The following is a 25,264-nucleotide window of genomic DNA, read 5'->3' on the forward strand; positions in this document are numbered from 1 at the left end:
CATATTTTAATATTTGGAGACTTCAATACTAATTTACTGGAACAGGATGGAGATACAAAGCAACTCTTAAGTATTTTCCAGACGTGTGATATGACAATACTTCCACTAAAACCGACAAATCATACCTCATCTTCACATACACCAATTGACTTAATGGTCACTAACAACCCACAGAAAATAGTATCACATGGACAAATTCCTACCCCTAGCATATCGACACATGACTTAATATACTTATCTTACTCGCTCAAAGTACCGAAGTATAAGTCCAGATACATCACATTCAGGGACATTAAACATATAAACTTAGATCATCTGAGAGTTGACGCCTTGAATAGTCCTTGGGATGACGTAAAAAAAATAAACGGTATCGATAAGAAAGTTGAAACTTTAAGTTCACTTATACTTGGTCTCCTTGATAAACATGCACCTAAGCGTACGTCCAAAGTCTCCCGACCTCCTTCTCTATGGCTGACCGGTGACATTAAACAGATTATGTCTCACCGTGATGCGTTACACCGGCTCTACAGACGCACACACTCTTCCAGAGCGCTTGAACAGTATCGGACACTTCGGAATAGAATTAAAGTAATAATTCGAAATAAGAAATTTTCTTTTTACAATCACCTGGCTGGAAATTTAAATGTGTCAAACACTTGGAAACAACTTCGTTCCATTGGAATTGGGAAAGCTTTGCCCCAGCCATGTAATCAAGACATCTCTCTGGAGAGATTGAATGCTCATTTTTCTGAAGTAAAAATGAAACCGGAAATACACACAATATCACAGACTATAAAATCTCTTCTGAACCAGCCACCACCAAATAGGCCATTCTTTGAATTTCGCGAAATCACAGAGATTGACGTGAAACGCGAGGTATTACCAATTACATCATCTGCTGTAGGACCTGATGAAATACCCATACTCATAATAGAACACATCATTGGCATTATTCTTCCTGCCATTATTCATATATAGAACACGTGCCTCACAAGTGGCCTCTTTCCAAAAATGTGGAAAAATGCCATTATAAATCCTGTTCCCAAAACTTCCTCACCTGTACTTATAACAGATTATCGACCTGTTTGCATACTTTCATCTCTCTCCAAGCCTCTTGAACGCATAGTACACGTGCAATTAACCGACTATTTAAATAAATACAAACTACTTGACCCTTTACAATCGGGTTTCAAAAAGGGACACAGTACGGCCACTGCCCTACTGAAAGTTACAGACGACATGAGACGTGCTATGGATGAAAGGCAGGTGACGTTACTTACACTTCTTGATTTTAGCAGCGCTTTTGACACAGTAAATATAGACATACTGGTTGCTAAATTGAAATCGCTTCACCTTGGACAGACAGCTGTAGAATTCTTTCTCTCATATCTTACGGAACGAAAACAACGCGTAATTATTCAGAATAGGTCATCCGAATGGGTAATGAAATTTTCAGGAGTACCACAAGGCTCTGTACTTGGACCACTTCTCTTTGTTATCTATATTAACGATATATCTACACGGCTAAGACACTGTAAATACCACTTGTATGCTGACGATCTGCAGATCTATTACCATTCCAAATTTTCAGACATCAATCAAGCATTAGGTTATATGAACTCTGACTTAAATAATATCTGTGCATACGCTCATGAAAACTGTATTTTAATTAATCCATCAAAATCGAAAGCTATTATTGTTGGGCAGACGAAACAAATCAGTGCGGCAAAAAAAACATTCCTCCACTAACTTTATCTGGTAAAATTATTTCGTACGAAAACTCGGTAAGAAATCTTGGTGTAACTATAAACGAGAATCTTAACTGGGGAGAGCACATTACAAATATCTGTAGAAAAGTGTACGCGTCCCTTCATCCACTAAAATATAATCAAAATATGCTGCCACTAAACATGGGAATTAGGCTTATAAATACTCTTATCCTCCCTATATTTTCCTACTGTGACGTAGTACTAATTGATGCCACGAGAGAACAACTAAACCGATTACAACGTGCTATGAACTCGTGTATTAGATTTATCTTTTCCTTACGCTATGATGTTCACGTTACCCCTTATTTTCGACAACTTTCCCTTCTAAAATTTGAACAATATCGAAACCTCCACGTGGCAGTATTAATCTTTCGAGTATTAAAAGAGAATATTCCATACTACTTATCTTCACAACTCAATTTCCTATCCTCTTTCCACCAGCATAACACACGCTCTGGCAGTACACTTGCTATCCCTCTCAGCAGGTCAGCAGCATTCAGCCGTTCCTTTGTTGCAAATGGAGCTAGAGTATGGAATTCTCTCCCCCACAACATTAGAGCCATACAATCCTTAAATTCCTTCAGTTGTCTTGCCGTGAGCATCTCCTCGATGTGTGCCGCCAGGCTGAATGAATCTGGTAGAGTGAATGTGTGTATGAATGTGCGTTTACTGTGCTTAGGGTATTTAGTGTCAATCAACTTTTAATTTTTAACGATAGTTTAAGACATGACTAAGAATATTTATAGTGTTTATGTTATTTTGTTTCATATTTTGTTTCTAGTTTGTAATGGTAGTGAATATTGCTCTCAGATGTACAATGTTAATGAAGTGTGGTTAAGTGTAAGAGAGGACCATGAGTCCTAACTTCGCCACTACAAATAAAGGCATATATAATAATATAATATAATAATAATATTTTTTTGCTAGGGGCTTTACGTCGCACCGACACAGATAGGTCTTATGGCGACGATGGGATAGGAAAGGCCTAGGAGTTGGAAGGAAGCGGCCGTGGCCTTAATTAAGGTACAGCCCCAGCATTTGCCTGGTGTGAAAATGGGAAACCACGGAAAACCATCTTCAGGGCTGCCGATAGTGGGATTCGAACCTGCTATCTCCCGGATGCAAGCTCACAGCCGCGCGCCTCTACGCGCACGGCCAACTCGCCCGGTAATAATAATATTTTAACAATGGATCAAAGTCGTTATTGAAATATTTTAAATTAACGTCGGGTAATAACAAGTTCACTTTTAAAAATTGCCCTTTCGGATTATTCGTGAATAACATTCGAACCGAATAAGTTTTCCAATATCTTCCTTTCCCATTTGACAGAACTCTCCAAGAAACGCGTTTCAGCACTTTAATCACAATTGAGTGAAATATGATAAGTGGGGCACTTTACCGTATTGTGTGATCTAAGAAATATTTTGAGTGTTATAAGGCCGAAAAAGCACCATTAAACTTTCAAATAGACAACGAAAACTGAAATAGGCAAAACGGCTAAATAATAACGGGATGTACCTCTCCCAAATACCTTTGTCTCTACTTGACACTTCGATATATCCACCGAGATAGAAAAAGATACGTGCTAGTTCGTGAACCAAGGGCAAGCTATTTTTATTATTAAAAGTGTCAGTCCTGTCCTACGTTTTTATGTAATGGCGGGGAAGTTAACAGACCAGTCCAGTCCCTTCGTGTAAACACTTTTATTGAATGTTCAAAAACGTCATATTGTTTAGTTCAATTTGCTGTATCGCAGTTTTAAAGTATTTTCAACCATTATATATACTTTACACCTGTTGTATGATTACACCACTCCCATCATTACATGTCGCAGAAGATCATCAGTTATGAGGAGTCTTTAATAAAATTTCTACCGTATATCCCAAACGTGAGGAAAGTGAAATGTTCTTCAGAACTCTTCATTACAACCTGGAGTTTGCCACCCGGAGCAGGCGTCGTCTGGAACTCGAAACTTGTTGCTGGAACTGGAAGGAGACGATCATCGGCCAAAGTACTGGGCAGGATGACAGAATGGTCACCATTAAATTCACCAGATATTTCAATGTCCCTGAAGCTTGAGTACCTGCTTCCTGGATTTTCAACGAGTGATCCGCACGAGTCAAATTTGTCGTTTGCGCATAAGAGGATCGCGCAAACTTGTAAACCGCCTGTTGCAACACCATCAAAGGTTCTGACTCCATCGAATGCTACCAGATGGTATGTGGGCTGTCTCTCGCTGAGCACCGGTGTTTCTAAGCTGAAGTTCATCTTCATTTTGAAAGTACAGTGGAACTCACCGCTCGAGAGTGTGAACTGGTCTCTGTAGAGCGCGGTCTGCGGTGTGAGCTGTAGCGATGTGTACTTTTCAAGGTGTTCCTTCTTCAGCAGGTAGCCATGGTCCACAGCACGGTGTCCTCCCGTGTATAAGTGCTCCTTCTCCGGGCAGTAGCTCTTCAACTTGTTCTTCTCCTTGTCCAACTTATCATCCATTTCTTCTCGTTCGAAGCCTTTTGACAACATCTCACGATCGGGGGATACAGGGATGATGAAGCCACTGCGTACGTCGTGGTCTTCATTCTCCGAATACTTCTTGAGCACCGACGCTACCAGGAGGTAGCTACCTCTAGTGTCTGGCATGGTTGCCACAACAGCCCCTTTCCTGCCTGCGTAAATTCCACTGCCACCACTACCAACCTGGGGGTAGTTATAGCCCGCGCCGAGGAAGTTCACATCCATGGCTAGCGCCCAGGAATCCTGAGCCTGCACAGCTGAAACAAAGAGAACACATGAAACTAGTACATCTCCTTCAATGTGTACGAAATATTCCGTATAAACTACTTGCTTTCCTGAGCTACATCCTTGCTCCAGATGAGTCCTGTAAGAATTTGAATATATATATATATATTTTATGGATCTCTCTTCCCCATTCAGAGCGTTCATAGTGGTTTCTAGATCCTTCCTCTGTTACAATTACTGAGCATTTCAAACCTACAATTTCCTTCTGTCCTTCTTCATTTAGCAGTATGTCCATTGTTTCTTATTGACTTTGTATTTCCATAACATACACACATACATAAACGAAATAAAGAAATGCAAAACAAATACTGAGGTATTTTTCTCCCTTTTTCCCTCTCTCTCCACCATCCCTTATGGATTCCGTCCCATATTTTTCGTCATGAAATGTATATAATATTCGGGACACGTTTCTTCACTTTCGATGGCATTTTTAAAGCGAGGGACAGAATTAATCGATATTTGGTTTTCGGAGACGCCGACGTGCCGAAGTTTAGTCCCACGGGACATCTTGAACGTGTTAGTGCACATTCAAATACCACAGGACTCAAAGCAGGTTCGAACTCACCAACCTGACCTCAGAAGGTAAGCGCTACACCGACTGAGCTGCCCAGTCCGGCAAGAGAGAATGTGAGTGAGTGAGTATAACAACAGAATTTGGTATTTTACTTCATAAATGGTTATGATGGTTCACAGTTTTTGATAATAATAATAACCAACACAAAGGTTTTTCTCCACAAGAACCTGAAAACACTAATCCAAATAAATTGCCACCAGATGAAGAATAATTCACAAGAGAGATCAAAAGACCTAAAAACGAAAAAGCCTCGGGTAAGGATGGAATCATAGCAGAATGTACTCAGATCAACAAGCCATACACCATAAAAGAAATCACAAAAATCATGCAAGACATTTGGAAAACAGAACAAATCCCAGAAGACTGGAAAAATGCATTAAATCTCCCGCTACACAAGAAGAGAGACAGAACAGATGTAAACAACTACGGAGGAATCTCAGTAATATCTGTTGCATACAGAATTGTATACCAATGTCTCCTTGATAGAGTACAGCAACAACTAGAACCACAAATCAGAGAACATCAGGCAGGGTTCAGACCAGGCCCATCGTATCCAGATCATCAGAAAATCTGTAGCAAAAATTTAGTGTCCACATTTGGTGATTTCGAAAAGGCCTACGATCCAGTGTATCGCAAATTACTCTTTCAAATATTGAAAGAACAAGGTTTAGACAAGAAAACACCATCAATCATAAAACTGACGCTGACAGACATGAAGTCCAAGGTTAAAATCATTGGCGAAACCTTAGATCCCTTTGAAACCAAAAGGGTAGTAAGACAAGGACATGGACTATTCAACTGTGTCCTAGCAAAAGTAATACAAGAATGACGCAAACAAAAATTGGACGTCAAAGTTCACTAACCAATTAATTTAGACAGAGAAAATTAGCTATAATCTGCATATCATTTGTGGATGACCCTGCAATAAGAACCCGAGACATTTCAACAGCCCAAAATCGGATTGAACTCCCGAAATAAATCGCGGGAAAGGTCGGCCTTCAGATATCTTTTGAAAAGACGGAATACCTGACCTGCAACAAACGGGTATCACAATTTAAGTGAGACAGGTCAGGAAAATGGACTCTGCACATCGACTAACTCAAAATATCTCTTAAAAATGTATCTCCAAGCACACGAAACTTGTTGTTGTTTGAGTCATCAGTCCATAGACGGTTTGATGCAGCCGTCCATGCCACCCTATTCTGTGCTAAACTTTTCATTTCTACCTAACTATTGCATCCTACATCTGCTCTAATCTGCTTGTCATATTCATACCTTGGTCTACCCCTACCGTTCTTACCACCTACACTTCCTTCAAAAACCAACTGAACAAGTCCTGGGTGTCTCAAGATGTGTCCTATCATTCTATCTCTTCTTCTCGTCAAATTTAGCCAAATCGATCTCCTCTCACCAATTCGATTCAGTATCTCTTCATTCGTGATTCGATCTATCCATCTCACCTTCAGCATTCTTCTGTAACACCACATTCCAAAAGCTTCTATTCTCTTTCTTTCTGAGCCAGTTATCGTCCATGTTTCACTTCCATACAATGCCACGCTCCACACGAAAGTCTTCAAAAACAACTTTCTAATCCCGATATCAGTGTTTGAAGTGAGCAAATTTCTTTTCTTAAGAAAGCTCTTCCTTGCTTGTGCTAGTCTGCATTTTATGTCCTCCTTACTTCTGCTATCGTTAGTTATTTTACTACCCAAGTAACAATATTCATCTACTTCCTTTAAGACTTCGTTTCCTAATCTAATATTTCCTACATCACCTATCTTCGTTCGACTGCACTCCATTACTTTTGTTTTGGACTTATTCATTTTCATCTTGTACTCCTTACCCAAGACTTCATCCATACCATTCAGCAACTTCTCGAGATCTTCTGCAGTCTCAGATAAAATAACAATATCATCGGCAAATCTCAAGGTTTTGATTTCCTCTCCTTGGACTGTGATTCCCTTTCCAAATATCTCTTTGATTTTCATTACTGCCTGTTCTATGTAAACATTGAAAAGGACAGGGGACAAACTGCAGCCTTGCCTCACTCTTTTCTGGATTGCTGCTTCTTTTTCAAAGCCCTCGATTCTTATCACTGCAGACTGATTTTTATACAGATTGTAGATAATTCTCCGTTCTCGGTATCTGATCCCTATCATCTTCAGAATCATAAATAGCTTGGTCCAATTAACATTATCGAATGCCTTTTCTAGATCTACGAATGCCATGTACGTGGGCTTGTCCTTCTTGATTCGATTCTCTAAGATCAGAAGTAAAGTCAGGATTGCTTCACGTGTTCCTACATTTCTTCTGAATCCAAATTGATCTTCTCCCAACTCAGCTTCAACTTGTTTTTCCATTCTTCTGTAAAAAATACGTGTTAAAATTTTGCAGGCATGAGATACTAAACTAATGGTGCGGTAGTTTTCACACCTGTCAGCACCGGCTTTCTTGGGAATAGGTATAACAACATTCTTCCGAAAATCGGATGGGACTTCTCCTGTCTCATACATCTTGCACACTAAATGAAATAACATTGCTATGTTGGTTTCTCCTAAGGCAGTCAGTAATTCAGAGGAAATGTCATCAATTCCAGGTGCCTTGTTCCTATGGAGGTCACTCACAGCTCTGTCAAACTCTGACCTCAAAATTGGGTCTCCCATTTCATCAGCATCAACAGCCTCTTCATGTTCCAGAACCAAATTATCTACATCTTTACCTTGATACACCTGTTGGATATGCTCCTGCCACCTTTCTGCTTTGTCTTCATTTCCTAGAAGTGGCTTTCCTTCTGAGATCTTAAAATTCATACACCTAGATTTCCTTTCTCCAAAAGTTTCCTTGATTTTCCTGTATGCAGCATCTACCTTCCCTACAACCATACAACCTTCAACATCCTTGCACATCTCCTTCAGCCATTCTTCCTTAGCTACCTTGCACTTTCTATCCAGTTCATTCTTTAATCGCCTGTATTCTTTTCTGCCCTCTTCATTTCTAGCATTCTTGTATTTTCGTCGTTAATCAATCAGGTCTAGTATCTCCTGAGTTATCCACTGATTCTTAGTTGATCTTTTCTTCCTTCCTAACATTTCTTCAGCAGCCTTAATGACTTCATTTTTCATGACTCTCCACTCTTCCTCTATAGAGTTTCTTCAGTCTTTTCATTTTGTCCTAGGGCAACATGTTCCTTGAAACAATCCCACACACTTTTTTCTTTCAACTTCTCTAGATAGCATCTTTTTGCCTTGTTTCCTTTCTTCAATTTCTTCAACTTCAGGTGGCATTTCATGGCGAACAAGTTGTGGTCAGAGTCCACGTCTGCTCTTGGAAAAGTTTTGCTAACTTAGACACTAAAATACAGTCATTAAACCATAATGTCTTTATGGATCCGAGACTCTTGAAGGGGAAAGCAGGCATTGAAACCATTGAGAAAAAAGGAACGGAAAAGCATAAGAAAGATTTTAGGCCTAAGACTCACCAACGAACAATATCAACTTACTGTAGAGGCAGACAGTAACTCAAGCAATACACAAATATTTAGAGTGATAGTAGAAAACGCAGGCTAAGGTTCTATGGTCATATTATAAGAATGCATTCAGACAAACAAATAGTCGAATTCTACAAAAATAGGAGTAAGATTAAAACAGACAAAATGAAATGGATTGGCGAAATTAAAACCGATTTGAAACAGACAGAAATTAGACCAGCATTTGTCAAAAACAGGGTAATCTTCAGATCCAAATTTCATAAAAGGCAAGTTGAGCAATAGGAAAGACCAAAGAAGAAGACTGGAACAAGCTGGTCTGAAGGCAGAAAGGAAGCCCACAGTGAAAGAATGAAAGAAATAGGGGCACAGAGGAAGGCAAATGTACGATTCTAAGTTATTTGCGTAGTCTTAATGGGCTTATTCGCATATAATAATAATAATAATAATAATAATAATAATAATAATAATAATAGTAATAATGTTAAGCGTTCATACAGCTGCAACCTCTCCCGGTATTTCCTACAAGGGATGAGTGAGTTAGGCCGGCCTGGGGGCTCATGACGGCCTCTGTTCATATTGTACTTTCCGTCTCCGTGGCTTATCTGGAAGACGACACCAGAAAGTTCCTATTCCAGCCGCACCCCAATATACTGGATCCCCATCACCAGGCATATGTGCCGACCCATGGCTTAATGGTTATCATGCTGGCCCTTGATTCAGAGGGTCTCGGGTTACATTCCCGGTCGGCTCTGGGATTATAAATTTCTTTAGTTAATTCCTACGGCTCGGGGACTGGGTGTGTGTGAGGTTTTCAGCATTAGATTTCACCTTGATAGGGCTCCATCCTCACAGACGCGCAGATCGTCTTAACGGCGTCAAATCGAAAAACCTGCATCGGGCTTCTCCCGGCGCCACACGCCATTTATTTTATTACCAGTCACATAGAAGCAGGTTCACCGTCAACAACGAGCAGAATTCTTAGAGAGTTGACTTGTTTGTTTTTGTTGTCTTGTGTTAAGTAGTTCAGTGTGTGAAGCAGTCACGTGATTTGATTGAGCGAATTGTCAGCCTTGTCTGGAGTCGAGCACAGTGAACAGCAGTGAAGTTGATTGTGTCAATTGTCAGTCATGTCTGGAGTCGAGCACAGTGTACAGTAGTCACGTGAGCTGATTGTGCAAATTGGCAGCCTTGTCTGCAGTCGAGCTCAGTGTACAACAGTCACGTTAGTTGATTGTGCAAATTGTCAGTCTGGTCTACAATCGAAGACAGTGTACTGCAGTCACGTGAGCTGATTTTGCGAATTGTCAGTCTGGTCTAGAGTCGAGCACAATGTACAGCAGTCATGTGAATTGACTGTGCGAATTGTCAGTCTTGTCTACAGTCGAAGACAGTGTACTGCAGTCACGTGAGTTGATTGTGCGACTTGTCAGTCTTGTTTAGAGTCGAGCACAATGTACAGCAGTCACGTGAATTGACTGTGAGAATTGTCAGTCTGGTCTGGAGTCGAGAAGAGTGTACCGAATGCATGGTGCGCGACATGTAAAGTTCGTGTGTTCGAACCTGATTGAATGGAGCTGTTATATGAAGTAACATTGATGCATGCGATGTGAAAGTTGAAATCTCTCAATGAGGATCGCCCGTAGGAACTGGAATGACAGATTTGTGGTTGATTTTACTATGAATGGAGTAATGAATACGTAGGCCCCTTAATAAAGTCTGTGTGTCATTTTTTGTAGCATCAGTGATAGTTTCCTATCTGTAAGATAAATATTCGAAATGAGCAGGTTTTTATGTATAATGTCCGTAGGCGGCAGCACTATCTTCACGGTTGGTTGGTTGGTAGTAATGTTCCATTGTGTAGGCACTACGTGCATTTCGCGTTCCAGACAATGGGGGTGACGCAAGAGTAGCACTACAGCAGCATACTACAGGCCAGTATTGGCTTCACTGAGGAAGCACATTGCAAAGAAACGACCAGTGCTTTCCGGACTGGGTGGCGCACAGCCTCACGTCGCACCTCATCCGCATCACCCTGAAGGCTAAGCTTAGGGGCATTCAATTTGAGAACTCTGAAGCAGTGTTTAAGGAAAGCGAGGCGATTCTCAAGGACTTGACACAGAATGGTCTGCAGCATGTGTTCAAGGACTGCCAGAGACGCTCATTGAGGTAGTAGGAGACATCTTCGTAAGAAAAGATCATGTAAACTTTGAAATGGAGTAATAAACATCTGTGAAAAAATCAGTCTCAGTCTTTGTTGATCAGCCCTCGTAAGTTACAAGAATGTGAGAGACTGCAAACACACCTCGACAAAGGTGAGAGATGGACATTAGACACTGAGATGATGGTGAAATATCTGAGAACCGAACAGCGCTCACTATATCATGGCGATCACTCCGGGATTGTAAATAAAAGTTAAAGATCCTCTCATGTTATGAGGGTATTAGGGGACCCTAAAGGGATATCAAGCACAGAGCATATAAGTCTCTGGTAAGACCCCAACTGGAGAAGGTTCCAGGGTATGGGACCAACACCAGGATTACTTTATTACGAATACAGGAAAATATCCAAGAAAATGCGGCTTGATTTGTTATGGGTGATTTCAGACAAAGGAGTAAGGGCTGGAAAGACTTGGAAGAAATGAGACGAACTGCTCGATTAAGCGGTATGTTCATGGCGTCAGTAGAGATATGGCGTTGAATAAGTTTGAGTGGTGTTTAAGATCACGATATGAAGATAAAGTTAGAATTCAATGGGACATATTTGTTTATAGGAAGTAGAGGTAGGGATTGGAATAATTTTTGGAACTGAGATGTTCAATTAACTTTCAAATTATTTGCAATTATTTGAGAAAAGACTAGGGAAACAACAGATAGTAATCTGCCACCTGGGCGACTGCCCTGAACGCAAATCAGTAGTGACTCATTAACTGAGATAAACACCAACAAGTGGAGAACTGGTCTGATAACAAGAGGCTTCTGTAAGAAGCGACCAATTAGTGAAGTCTTCGCATTTTCTGTCGAGTATAAAGGCGTGCACTAATATCATCCGAAATGTAAATTAGACCAATAAGACGGTCAGTGCTTCATACGTAGCAATAGTGATGATAATTTTCTGCATTACCTGTTAAGAAGGGTAGTTCTGAGAACCACGCCGTCGGGAACACTATGTCCCGTACTCCCAGCTCCTGAACTAGTTTCATGCCTGGCTGCTCGAACATCAAGTCGAAACAGATGAAGGTTCCGAAGCGCACACCAAAGTCGGTTTCAAAGAAGGTAAAATCTGTCTCTGGTGGTGACGTGAGGCCTGTCTCTCCGAACAAGTGAGTCTTGCGGTACCTGCGAACATATGTGCACCGGTCATATTTGGCGCCGTAAACCAATCAGATCGCTTCGCGAGTGAATTGAAATGGGCAGTGTTGCCAAATCTGCGTGTGAGTTAAGAGTGGTTGAGAACCATGCAGGATCGTTCGTTTCGGCAGGTGTGCTGCTGTGCGATCCTGTCTGCTCGGACTGGTGGTATCGTGCCAGCTTACTTTTTGTTGAGGCACCCTGTGTGAAAATTATTCCCTTTACTCATATGTGTGCGATAAATACCCGATGAGTCGAAAAATCTCCATTGTGCTGCATTGGCGGGGGACAAAGTGATCTTTCATGGAGGCGATATTTTACATCCGTGTAAGTGAAGAACCCTCCTCGTCGCTAGAAATTTTGAAATACAAATAAATAGTGGTGTTGAATTATGTGACTGAAGAGATGGCAGGTGGAAGAATCTCACTTTCGTAACAAACGGGCCTTTTCAGGGATTTAGTTTTGTTGTAATTAATGAAATGTGGATTAGTGGGGAGGTACCAGAGCAGGTATCGCGGTGTTCTTCTTGTTCCTTTTAGGATTACGATCGTTTGGTCTAGACTTGGTCATTTTCTTTATCTGAGATCTAACAGTGGGGTGCCTCTTGTCATTATACGTAATGAACTTTTGTAATTTGGAAAATGGAGTTTTTGGAATATAGTCCCGGGCCTCGCACCCATACATCAGGGAGGGGGGGGGGATGACGCATGCTAAATTAATATTTGAAGAGAAACAACACCGCCTTGCAAAGCCCATTTGACTTCTCCCATGAAGCGATCTGATCGGCTAACTTGAGCAGATGATACAGTGTGACCAAACCTCTAACGCTCGTTTACTAGATTCACGTTGTTTTGAACTCATTCCAGTCTAACCTATGCTCGCAGCGGGCGTTCACATCGCGCTGCGAGCATAGTCCAGAGCAAGGTTTGACAGTTGACTAAAAACCGAAACGAAGTGGAAGTTTTACCTGGCAATGACCGCTCCCTGGCGATCGAACACCACGTTCGCGTTGTAGAAGACGTCATCCTCGTCCTGAGAAGACTTCTCCGGTAAGTTCACCACCATGTAGATGGCGTTGTCCCGAGCCGCGCACGACAGGTTCCTCAGCCCCTAAGTGGAGACAAGACCCCTATCACTAGACTTCCGGAACCGCCTCTGTCTTTGGAGAAAGATGAGATTTGATCATCCATTACTATCAGCTCTCAACACAGCGATTGAACCCGAACGGCTTTCTACACGTTTTACAGTGAAGAGGAAAAGAAGCAGGAGGCGAGTAATGGTCCACCCATGGCCGTCTTCGCGCCAGGCCCGAGTATAGGAGCGGCCACAGGTGCTCTCAAAATTCAGGGAAAAGGGTAGTGTTCAGAGACAGAGTGGAGTAGAATGAATCATTCTTACTTTTTAAACAATTGGACGAATGATAATTTGCGAACATAAAATAAGTAGTCAAACTTCCTTACGGTTGAGATTATTGGAATAACGACAAAGGATAATTAGAGCTTAGAACCTACCACAATAGGAGAAACAAACTCACAGGGACTCAACGAAGCTACCACTATCGGAGAGTAGGAAGCTCTTGCATTATAGGGTTTGTAAAGTGTAAAATTAGAGTGATGATACCCATGAGGTATTCTCACCCATCAACACAGCAATTAAAACAGAAAGGACTCGTCCTCTTTGAGATTCTTACAACCTGACCCTTCAGCCCCGTTAATCATCATACCTTTGTAGTCACTCTATAACATCAGCCACACAAAGCTTCATCTCTGATTCCCGTCCCTCACTCATATCATTTATAGATATAAGTAACGACAGAGGTCCAGTAACACTTCTTGGTAACCCCTCCCCCCTCACTGTTAATCATTATAGAATCAGAGAACAGTTCACCTACTCTGATTCTCCGAGTTTTGTTTTCCAGAAATGTAGCGACTCATTCAGTCACATTTTGTCTAGTCCAATACCGCTCCTTTTCCTCAGTAATCTCCCATGATCTACTTGGATAAGCCATTAGCTGTACAGTCAATCTGAACTCCTAAATCCGAAATATCTGCTGTATCTTGCTGAAAACCAACAAGTTGAGCTTCATTGGAATAACCTTTCCTCGACATGAACTGCCTTTTCTCAAACCAATTTGTATCTAATATAATCAGGAAGAATGCATTCCCAACATGTCAAGCTGACTAGCCTTTAAATATCCATTTGATGTTTATCACCATTTCGTTTGTAAAGTGGGACTACAATTGCAACTTACCTATTGTTATAGTTCCTTCATGCAAAAAGTAACCAGATAAATACTTCAGATATAATATTATATCCTAACCCATTGTCTTTAGTTTATCCCAAGAAATGTTTAAAAACCCAGCTGGTTTTCTAGCTTTCAACTTTTGTATCATATTGTAAATATCTTTATTATCAAAGCAAAATTCAGTTTTTCACAAGTATTAGTCACCTCCTCTATTTGGACATTATCCTTATATCCAACTATATTTAGGCCTACATACTGCATGCTAAATACTTCAGCCTTCGCTAAATCCTCACGTATACACTCCCCTTGGCCATTTATAATTCCTGGAACCCGTTTCCGCCTTGACGTGAGAAACATAGTTGAAACGCGCTGAAGGGGGGGGGGGGGGGGCGAGGGAATGTGATGTTATTTTGGTGATGACAAAATCGAGACTAATGTACGAGCCCACTTATCAGTATGACGTTGCACTGGTTCAGTTGGGAAGGGTGACATAAAGCCGTTGCATCCTCTCCTGGGCCCTAAACTGTATACTGACACTAGGATGGAGTTGCGTCCACACATGCTCTATCCGCGACAGATGTACGGAGTCGCTCAACATCACGCAGACTCGTGCCGTGTGTGGATGAAGAATGGCTCCGCGATACTGTCGCATCAGAGGTGTCTCCGTCACGTACCACTGTACCCGTCAGAGTTCCCTCAGTCACTACCAGTCACCACCTGAAGTCACACCCGATGACTCCCCACACCATGACGCAGGAGTAAAACCGTTTGCCTCTCCAAAATATTGCAAGAATGGGACCTTTCCCTAGGTCATCACCATACTCGCAGACAATGGCCATAGTAGGCTTAATAAATTCCCTAGGAAAAGTTTTAAAAAAAGCGATGCGTTTCGTAAACGGGAATAGGAGGAATACCATTAATTGGGAAAGTCTTTAATCTAGAATAAGTAGAGCTCGAAGGACTGCCTGGAGTAGTATTAGGAACCTCCCTCGTACTTGTCGAGAAATGATCACAAGCATGAAATTAGAGCCAGAAACCAGCATACGAATGTGAACAATTTTCCCTTCGTAAACAGGACCATACGGGATCGAAATAAATTTCCGGCATCAGTCATTCATAGATTCCCTTCCGGTATCGAGACGTTTAAGAAGACCATTGGCGACTGTGCAAAGTGAAAATTAAAAGTTGTAATTTGTGATTTCCTGCTTGATTTAGAATGTTAAACTAGTAGTATTGTCCGCCTCTGTGGTGTAGTGGTTAGTGTGATTAGCAGCCACGCCCGGAGGCCCGGGTTCGATTCCCGGCTCTACCACGAAATTTGAAAAGTGGTACGAGGGCTGGAACAGGGTCCACTCAGCCTCGGGAGGTCAACTGAGTAGAGATGGGTTCGATTCCGACCTCAGCCATCCTGGAAGTGGTTTTCCGTGGTCTCCCACTTCTCCTCAAGGCAAATGCCGGGATGGTACCTAACTTAAGGCCACGGCCGCTTCCTTCCCTCTTCCTTGTCTATCCCTTCCAATCTTCCCATACCCCACCAAGGCCCCTGTTCAGCATAGCAGGTGAGGCCGCCTGGGCGAGGTACTGGTCAGCCTCCCTAGCTGTATCCCCCGACCAACGTCTCACGCTCCAGGACATTGCCTTTGGGGCGGTAGAGGTGGGATCCCTCGCTGAGTCCGAGGGAAAAACCTACCCTGGAGAGTAAGCAGATTAAGAAGGAAAGAAAGAAAGAAACTAGTAGTATTTGTTTCTCTTTCCATGGAATTGCTTATTGCGCTCATGTTGTGGTAGTTAGTTGTTGTTGTTTAACTTTACTTGTCTACTAGTAGGCTGTTGCTGGATGTGGAATCTTAAAATAATGGTGCTTGTTGTATCACACGACTGTAATTGCCACTGGGATATGTCCAATTGTCCGATTCTTTGGCTGAATAGTCAGCGTACGGGCCTTCGATTCAGACGGTCACGGGTTCGATTGCCGCCCGGGTCGGATATATTAATCCCTTCTGATTAATTCTTCTGGCTCGGGGACTGGGTCTTTGTGTCCGTAGCAAGACTCTCCTCTTCATATTCACACAACACACTACACTACCAACCACCACAGAAACACGCAATAGTGGTTACATCCATCATCCACATAGAGATGGAGTCAGGAAGGGCATCCGGCCGTAAACATGGCCAAATACTGTTTATAGAACTTTCACTTGCTATTTGTTAGTCAATGTTTAGAAGAAGTAAGAAAGCATCGTATTCCGCGCTACGAATTTGCGTGCTCTTCGCGCATGAGCGAACCCAAATATGAGCAGAAACACGAAAAGATAATGAAAATATTCTTTCGTAAAAAATTAAAGACATTTTGTTTATAAATATGGCCGAAAAGTTTATGAACACCGAATTTTCTTTATTAACGAATATGCCCATGGATATTGTTGGATAACCGTATTTATTAACAAGGCTGACGAAAGCATATGCCCGATGCTGAGCATGTATGATGTCGAAGAGAAAGGCTCCTTGTAATCAGGCAGGTAGTATCCTCATTGCAATTCACATATCTGCGGATCAAACCAGATACATTAATAAATCCAATTATCAAAAATTCGAACCGGTTTGCTTGAGCTGTACCTGCCATAGACATGAAGTGCATCCTCAGGGGATTTGGAAAGGAATGTGTTCCTTGCTGGAGCCACAAATGAAATGAATCATATGCGGAATAAATACTCAGTTATAAAACACAGGTTGCTTAGATGCAGTCAGAAAACATAAATGGAATTCATTAACAGGTAATTTGAACTATCAATATTCAAGCAGACCTGGATGGTCAATTTGATATATGGTTGCAGATCATCTGAAATTCAGTGTAACGTAGCAACGTGACAAAACGTGTGACGGAAGTATAATCATAGGAAATGTGCAGGCTGTGACAAAATGTATGGATGAATGATCGGACAATGTTACCTAGCAACTGTCCAGGCAGTGATGTAAGGTACGGATGAATGATCAGTGTTACCTAGCAACTGTGCAGGCAGTGATGTAAGGTACGGATGAATGATCAGTGTTACCTAGCAACTGTGCAGGCAGTGATGTAAGGTACGGATGAATGATCAGTGTTACCTAGCAACTGTGCAGGCAGTGATGTAAGGTACGGATGAATGATCAGTGTTACCTAGCAACTGTGCAGGCAGTGATGTAAGGTACGGATGAATGATCAGTGTTACCTAGCAACTGTGCAGGCAGTGATGTAATGTACGGATGAATGATCAGTGTTACCTAGCAACTGTGCAGGCAGTGATGTAAGGTACGGATGAATGATCGGACAATGTTACCTAGCAACTATGCAGGCAGTGATGTAAGGTACGGATGAATGATCGGACAATGTTACCTAGCAACTGTGCAGGCAGTGATGTAAGGTACGGATGAATGATCGGACAATGTTACCTAGCAACTGTGCAGGCAGTGATGTAATGTACGGATGAATGATCAGTGTTACCTAGCAACTATGCAGGCAGTGATGTAAGGTACGGATGAATGATCGGACAATGTTACCTAGCAACTATGCAGGCAGTGATGTAATGTACGGATGAATGATCAGTGTTACCTAGCAACTATGCAGGCAGTGATGTAAGGTACGGATGAATGATCGGACAATGTTACCTAGCAACTGTGCAGGCAGTGATGTAAGGTACGGATGAATGATCGGACAATGTTACCTAGCAACTGTGCAGGCAGTGATGTAAGGTACGGATGAATGATCGGACAATGTTACCTAGCAACTGTGCAGGCAGTGATGTAAGGTACGGATGAATGATCAGTGTTACCTAGCAACTGTGCAGGCAGTGATGTAAGGTACGGATGAATGATCGGACAATGTTACCTAGCAACTATGCAGGCTGTGATGTAAGGTACGGATGAATGATCGGACAATGCTACCTAGCAACTGTGCAGGCAGTGATGTAAGGTACGGATGAATGATCAGTGTTACCTAGCAACTATGCAGGCAGTGATGTAAGGTACGGATGAATGATCAGTGTTACCTAGCAACTGTGCAGGCAGTGATGTAAGGTACGGATGAATGATCAGTGTTACCTAGCAACTGTGCAGGCAGTGATGTAAGGTACGGATGAATGATCGGACAATGTTACCTAGCAACTATGCAGGCAGTGATGTAAGGTACGGATGAATGATCAGTGTTACCTAGCAACTGTGCAGGCTATGCCTTAAAGTTCGTTACCATTGCATTGTTAATGGATGGCTATGATCGAGAGACATATTTAAGATGATTGGAATTTCGCAAAAGGTGAAGTGGTTTTTCTTTTAATTCAAACTGTGTGGTATTTCTCCTGAATGTACCATTAAGATTTGAAAGGTAAAACCGAAACCTCTGGCACGTAGGATGGTCTGATTAACCAGAAATATAGCAGACAGCAACAGAGAATTAGCTGGAAAAACCTAAAATAGAACGGATAACAACTTTCTCTCTTGGAAGAATTGTCTATTCCGGAGCTTGCAGCGGTTTTGAAGGGAACAATCACATCCTGCGAAATGGTAGACTTTTATATATTTTGTAGTTGCTGCACTAAATCCAAGAATACACTGAAAGCAATCCAGAGGGCAGACACGCTAAGCATATGCTGCAAATTGTTAGAGAGAATGATCTGCAACAGGTCGAGGAGAGAGAGGATTCCAACAGGAATGTTCTGAGGACATGAAGGAGACAATGCCTCTGTTCTTGGACCAAATGAAATGGTGTATGGCTTTTAGTGCCGGGAGTGTCCGAGGATATGTTCGGCTCGCCAGATGCACGTCTTTTGATGCCAGTAGGCGACCTGCGCGTCGTGATGAGGACCAAATGTTGATGAAGACGACACATACACCCAGCCCTCAAGCCAGCGAAATTAACCATTGCTGGTTAAAATTCCCGACCCTGCCGGGAATAGAACTCGGGACCCCTGGAACCAAAGACCAGCACGCTAATCATTTAGCCATGGAGCCGGACTTCCTAGACCTAATGTCAGCACATGACAGTCTGACGACGGGGAGTAATTCTTAAATATCTCAAAATAGCTCCTTGTAAGGACTTTGAATCTTTGCTCAATAACATCCTACGCAATACATTGAGGAAATGATGGAGATATATCTACTAGAATATCAGGTGTCCAAACCCAAGGAGTCTCACAAATTGCACCGGCATTTACATTTTACAACTTGCGTCTTTTGGAAGGACTTTTTGAAGAAGTTGAGAAGCTCTTGTGGAAAGGGACAACATGAAGCATTATTGCCTTGAAGGTAGCAGATTGTTCTTTTTCATGGTCCAAGGAGTAAAAAATTCCACGACGATCTAAGCCACTACGCACTCATAAGTAAGTCTGAATCGACTTTGTTGCCAGATATAAATAACTGTTCTTAAGGTCAGGATTACTGGAAATGTCTTTACTCCGTTGTGAAATGGGCCTGTGCTGGAAAGAAAATGCTGTGTGTTTTAAACTGTGCCACTATTTTTCTTCTAATATATATCGGTAGATTTTAAAGGAATTTTCTAAAAATAACACCAGAGGGATTTTTATACGGGTTTAGTTATCAGAATACTAGATAAGGAATTATAATTTTGTTAAGAAGAACAATGACATTTCATAGTAAACACACCGAGCCTGCAAGGCTCAGGCGGAGCGCGCCGGCCTCTCCCCGCTGGGTTCCGTACTTCAAATCACGGTCACTGCAGGTCAGATATGTGCTGAACAAAACGCAGCCGGGACAGGTTTTTCTCCGGATAATCCGATCATCTTTCTTTCCACAAATACTCTCCAGTATCATAACATTTCATCTGTAAGTCTAATCATTTCTCCAAGAGAGTGCGCGAAGCTTCGGCAGCCGGCACAATTCCTGTCCTCGCAGATAGATAGGGACTTCATCCGTTACTTTCGTGACCCGGTCGAATGACTGGAAACGGGCTTGCGGATTCTCTTTTTCAATAACACACACCAAAAAATTTCCAAGCCATGAATCTGACCAGGGATAGTGATCTGCCTTCTACCTCATACCATTCACATAGATGTGCAATTCTTCAAAGCACTAGACATAGCTTCGTCAGGCTCCTGGGAGGGCATACGGTGAAGTGATATTTCACAGAACGGAATTTGGCCTTTGGATCGTAATGTTTTCCAGGGTTCAGATTTTTCGCTCACAGATTTCCACTTGGGACCAGATTTTATTTGATGAAATACAAATAAGAAATAAATTCCAAAATCAGCGCCAGCTAGGGATTCCCTAAGCTAATACAATAAGTGACCCCAGAGCAAATATCACTAATTTCAGCTCTGTGTTAAAGAGAAGCCGAGTAACTTCGTCAACTGCAGTGCTTATAAAAAATCTTTCGGACAACTGCAGACCATCACGGGGTAGTGCGAAGAAATCATTAACACTCACAGAAGTTGAAAATTCAATTAGTTGGTATTGAAAATTCTGTGACGAAAACAAAGAAGATGATAGTGTCGCGCACGAGAGGAAGTGATAACCTGGACCGATACTTCACAATTAGATGTTGTCAACTAATTTAGATAACCTAATTATATTGTTATTACAATATATGGATATTTAGAAAGCATTTATTCCACTCTATGTTACAAATGAAGTTCTACTGCTTATTCACACTTTCTCCGATACAGCCTTTAAAACAAGAATGTACTTTAAAATAATGTATGCCGTATACAGGCTGTCCCAGAGCGATATGACTCGAACTATCAGTTGAAACAAAAATTTTCGTATGTACATATGGCCTATTCCGAATAGTTGCGCACACGTGAGTCTTACCCACCCAAACTCTTTGACGTTATATTCTAGCGCAGCCTAACTCATTGCTCCGCCATTAAAGTAGCCCGTGTTGTGAGTGCGAGAGAGAAGCTTTCTGATCGTGGAGTGTTTACCAGAGTGTTCATCACATTTCATGAAACAGGTCCCCGCTTTTAAAACAATCTGTGCAGCAATGTCCCACGAACTCGTGTACGTGGAAATATTGTACCCTTTTTAAAACGTCAAAGAGGTTGGGTGGGTAAGACACATACTACTCCCCCAGGGAATTGTTACCGCTAGACATGGAGCGCGGCAGCTCGCCACGGTAAGGCTGCCGCGGACGGGAGAGAGGCATGTACAGTCATACAATGATGGTCCTGCACACAAAGGATAGATACCAGGTTCTTCATCAGCTGTGTCTGTCTCACTATTCCCACTATTGTCCGTACCAGGTTCACTTGCAGTATCAGTATCCATATCACTTTGTTCAGTGTTGCCACGACACTCATTTTCATCATCACTATCGTCACTGTCAAGGCCAACATTTATGATGACATTTTCTATGGTGTCCTCCATTAACCATCCCTGTACCAATAACTTTCCTCAATTTTTCGTACTTTTTCGCAAGCTTTTGCCCAGTCCTGTTGAGTGATTTCTCGTAAAGAAGTGTTCGTCAGTTCCTTTAGGGTTTTTAAGCTAATAGCAGAGACATTTTTAGCAGTAATCTTTTGTTTAAACAAATTACAAATAAGTCCAATCGGATTAAGGTCACAACACAATAGTATGGAGGGAGCCTTAAGACAGTAAACCCCTTTTGTTCTAACATTGTATCCACTCTATATGCCGGTTTTGGCTTATTACGTGTTATAAGTTTCAAAATTTCACCTCGTCTCCCAGTGGGATCACAATATATGTTATGCTGAGTAAGTCAGTCTACCATTTCAGTCTTACGAGATGCGTTAGTGAGGGCTTTATTGACTTGCGCAGTATGATAAGGCGCGTTATCGATAACAACTATGCTCTCGGGTGGAATATTTGGAATAAGTTTATCTTCTACCCATTTCTGATAATTGCAGCTATTCATTTCATCGTGGTAATCTTGTGATTTGGATTGTGAGTCATAAATTAAATCTGCTCCCTTCCGCATGGAGCTCGTTGTCCTGGACTGTGATTCGTCATAACCCCTGCGACGTCTTCATGTTGCCAACATTTTTTTTACACTGTAGTGTGTGTGAACCCACGTTTCATCCGTGTACACTACTGATGTATTTGGACCCTTCGCGTTATTTCTTATAGCTCGTGAGTAGTCCGCACGTCTAGCAACAATGTCTGACCTTTCCGCGAGGATAGTTCGTTTATTTTTACACTTCCCGAAATAAAACACCATTTCTTTTACAATTTTCCGGAAAGTTTCTTTTCCTCCCTTAAACTGTATTTCATGTTTCGCAAATACAAGCAGTTTCCGCAGTGTTGGAATTTCTTTCTTTTGTTCATCATACTCTAGGAATTTTCTACGAATACAACATTTATCGAAGTCATCTATAGAAATCACTTTTCTTTCAGACCATTTTTTTCGTGGTGTTGAAACCTTTTCGCCGGTTTCACCGCCTTTTCAGTGTCTTTCAAAATATTTCTTACGGTTTTTTTGGACTTACCAACCACATGTGCCGCCTTTGAAATTACATTTTGAAGAGGTATAATTACTTTGTTCTCTTTTTTTCTCTTCCTTACAAAACTGCACGACATTTTATATCATTTTCTTCTGCACGGAATGAGTCCATTCCCACCCACCCCTTCTTCTGTTTCGGCGTTTCCATTATTATTATTATTATTATTATTATTATTATTATTATTATTATTATTATTATTATTATTATTATTATTATTATTATTCGAACTGGCTGTATGAATGACCGGGCGACTGTATGGTATCACTGAAGTTCGTTAAAATGTTACAGTCGCCGTAAGATCTGAAGTGGTACATTTTGTGACACCTTAACCCAACTGCCTTCTTCTAGATACTGACTCTCTCTCTATGTCTGTTACCCTTAAGAGGGGAAAATATGTGCAGAAGGATCATCACAACAGGTTACACACCTGCTTATCGTCCGAGTGACTAACCTCATATTGACCACTAGGAGTGTCCAGGCAGGGGATGACAGCCTCGCTGGGAGCAGGAACTGTCACAGCCAGCGCAGGCGACCCGTCCGGATGTCGAGGTAGTCCCAGGGATACCAGTCCATACTCCGGGAACACGATGATGTCCGCTTCCTGCAGCACAAGAAAGCAATGATGATAACTGTCATTCACACGTATCCATGGTAGTCCTCGCCTGTCATAACAGACCTGCACGTGGGGAGCCGAACATGTCCTCGGACCCTCCCGCCACTAAAAGCCATACGCCATTTAATTTCATAAGAGGTGACTAAGACGAATGAACCTTAAGGGCTTCAAAGTAGACGCTCTCAAATTCAAACCGACTGCCGGCCCCGCTGTGCCCACTCCTCTTACCCGGAGGCCCCAAGTTCGATTCCCGTCGAGGTCAGTGATTATTTACCTGTATCTGAGGGCTAGTTCGAGGTCTAATCGGCCTATGTGATGACAATTGAGGAGCTATCTGACAGTGAAATCGCGCTCCCAGTAAGGAAATCCAAAAATAACGGCCGAGAGGATTTGTTGTGCTGACTAAACAACACCTCATAATCTGCAGGAGTTGGGGCTGAGCAGCGGTCGCTTGGTAGGCCAAGGCTGTGCGGGACTGTTGCGCCACGGGGAAAGGAAAGGTGGTAGAATTATAGAGTCCACCCCGCAAGGATTATATTAGGCGCTCAGAACCATACAGGCTCAAGTGCCATATAATTGATTCTGAGAAAATTGGCTTCCAAGTTTTTGACAATATGAAATATCTAGTAATTATTTTGCCGAAAAGGCTATACACATTGTATTATGTGACTGGACTGATATTTTAAAGAACTTTGGGAACACTCTTTCGAACATCAGAATTATTTAGCTATTTTCATTTTAAATGGTACTTGAGCCTCTTTGGATTTTGGAAAGTTGCCTATAACTATCACTTGAAGTCGCTTTCTTTGGTACTTTTTGGCTTTCAGTCACTTTCCTGTTAAGATGATGATAACACATTAGAACAGAGGCAAAGTTTAACACAACCCTTCAAAATACGTAGTTTATTGTAAGAATATGATTGAGTACATAGTTATCACATGTGTTTCGCACATGAACACAGTTTTAGAAAATAATACTGTGTACTTAAGCTACTACGGCACGATTGCTTGAGATTTAAATTACCATCTCGGTGGATACATAGGTCACAGCCAGTTTAAAAACCATAATAACAACTAATATTACGAAAACACACAATACAGATTAGACCATTTTTGTATTAAGACTTAATAAAGAGAAATGTAGAATCAATCAGTCAAATAATACAACTCAACCATCAGCCGTAGCCTACCTTTAAACAGACCATATGATTTCATCGGTTGAGTTCCTTTGGCATTGTAAAACTAAAGAGTTTTCAGTGGCGCGAAAATAAATTTATAGTAAGAATAAATATTGAAATGTGGTTGAGCTTCTTCGGCTCTTAAAGAAGACAACCCCGTTCTGAATGAATCAAAACAAAAGTAGTTTGGTTGTCAGCGCCTCATATCAGTGCTGCTGTTCTTACACAGAAATGATTCTGGAGGAGAGATGTGCTCATTACGCCTGTCAGGGTCCATCCGATCGACTCCTAGATGTATAATTACTTTTATAACCTAAAGTAATGATCCGGGCGCCTTTATCCGTTGCTTCTGCCAAGGATCACGGACATTGGCAGAAGACGTCATTCCCACCAATGAAGAGACAGAGATTTCTTTATCAACCACTGCAGAAGAAAAAAAGACTAAAGAGGCCAGCGAAGTTTGAAAGTGTCGGACGGTAACCTTACACTTTGTTAATTGCTCCTTTAATCTCGCGGCTTATGGCAAGAACAAAGAGGTCATTTAATAGTTGTAAAGTATTTTTGCACATCCAGAGCAATCTCTGTCACGCTCCCTTCGAGATGCGTCTCCTTATGGCCGTGGCTCATACTGACCGCACGGCAACGAAACAGAAAAAGAGACAACATATCAAACCAACAGTTGTTATTCTACTCACGTCAGCGCTACCAGTGGAAGCGTTCACCTGCGCCACATAGTGTTGCCTGGTGTTACTATCATTGCGGCGCAGACTGTAAAGGAAAGGGGGTAGGTTGGCGACCAACGTTACCCT

At 41.8% G+C, this 25,264-nt stretch overlaps 1 protein-coding gene across 2 annotated transcripts in view; it reads right to left on the minus strand.

Moving 5' to 3' along the window:
- Positions 1-3,457: 3,457 nt before the first annotated feature.
- Positions 3,458-25,264, minus strand: part of LOC136872817 (vanin-like protein 1) — a 122,779-nt gene continuing 100,972 nt past the window's right edge. For both annotated transcript variants that reach the window (XM_068225815.1, XM_068225814.1), the window contains 4 exons: positions 23,117-23,266; positions 12,941-13,083; positions 11,747-11,961; positions 3,458-4,537 (listed from right to left, as the gene is read on the minus strand). In XM_068225815.1, coding sequence (XP_068081916.1) covers positions 3,615-4,537; positions 11,747-11,961; positions 12,941-13,083; positions 23,117-23,266 — 1,431 coding nt within the window. In that variant the 3' untranslated portion in view covers positions 3,458-3,614. The remainder of the gene's footprint in view (positions 4,538-11,746; positions 11,962-12,940; positions 13,084-23,116; positions 23,267-25,264) is intronic.

The sequence above is a fragment of the Anabrus simplex genome, chromosome 2, assembly GCF_040414725.1.
Source record: "Anabrus simplex isolate iqAnaSimp1 chromosome 2, ASM4041472v1, whole genome shotgun sequence".
NCBI lineage: Eukaryota > Metazoa > Arthropoda > Insecta > Orthoptera > Tettigoniidae > Anabrus > Anabrus simplex.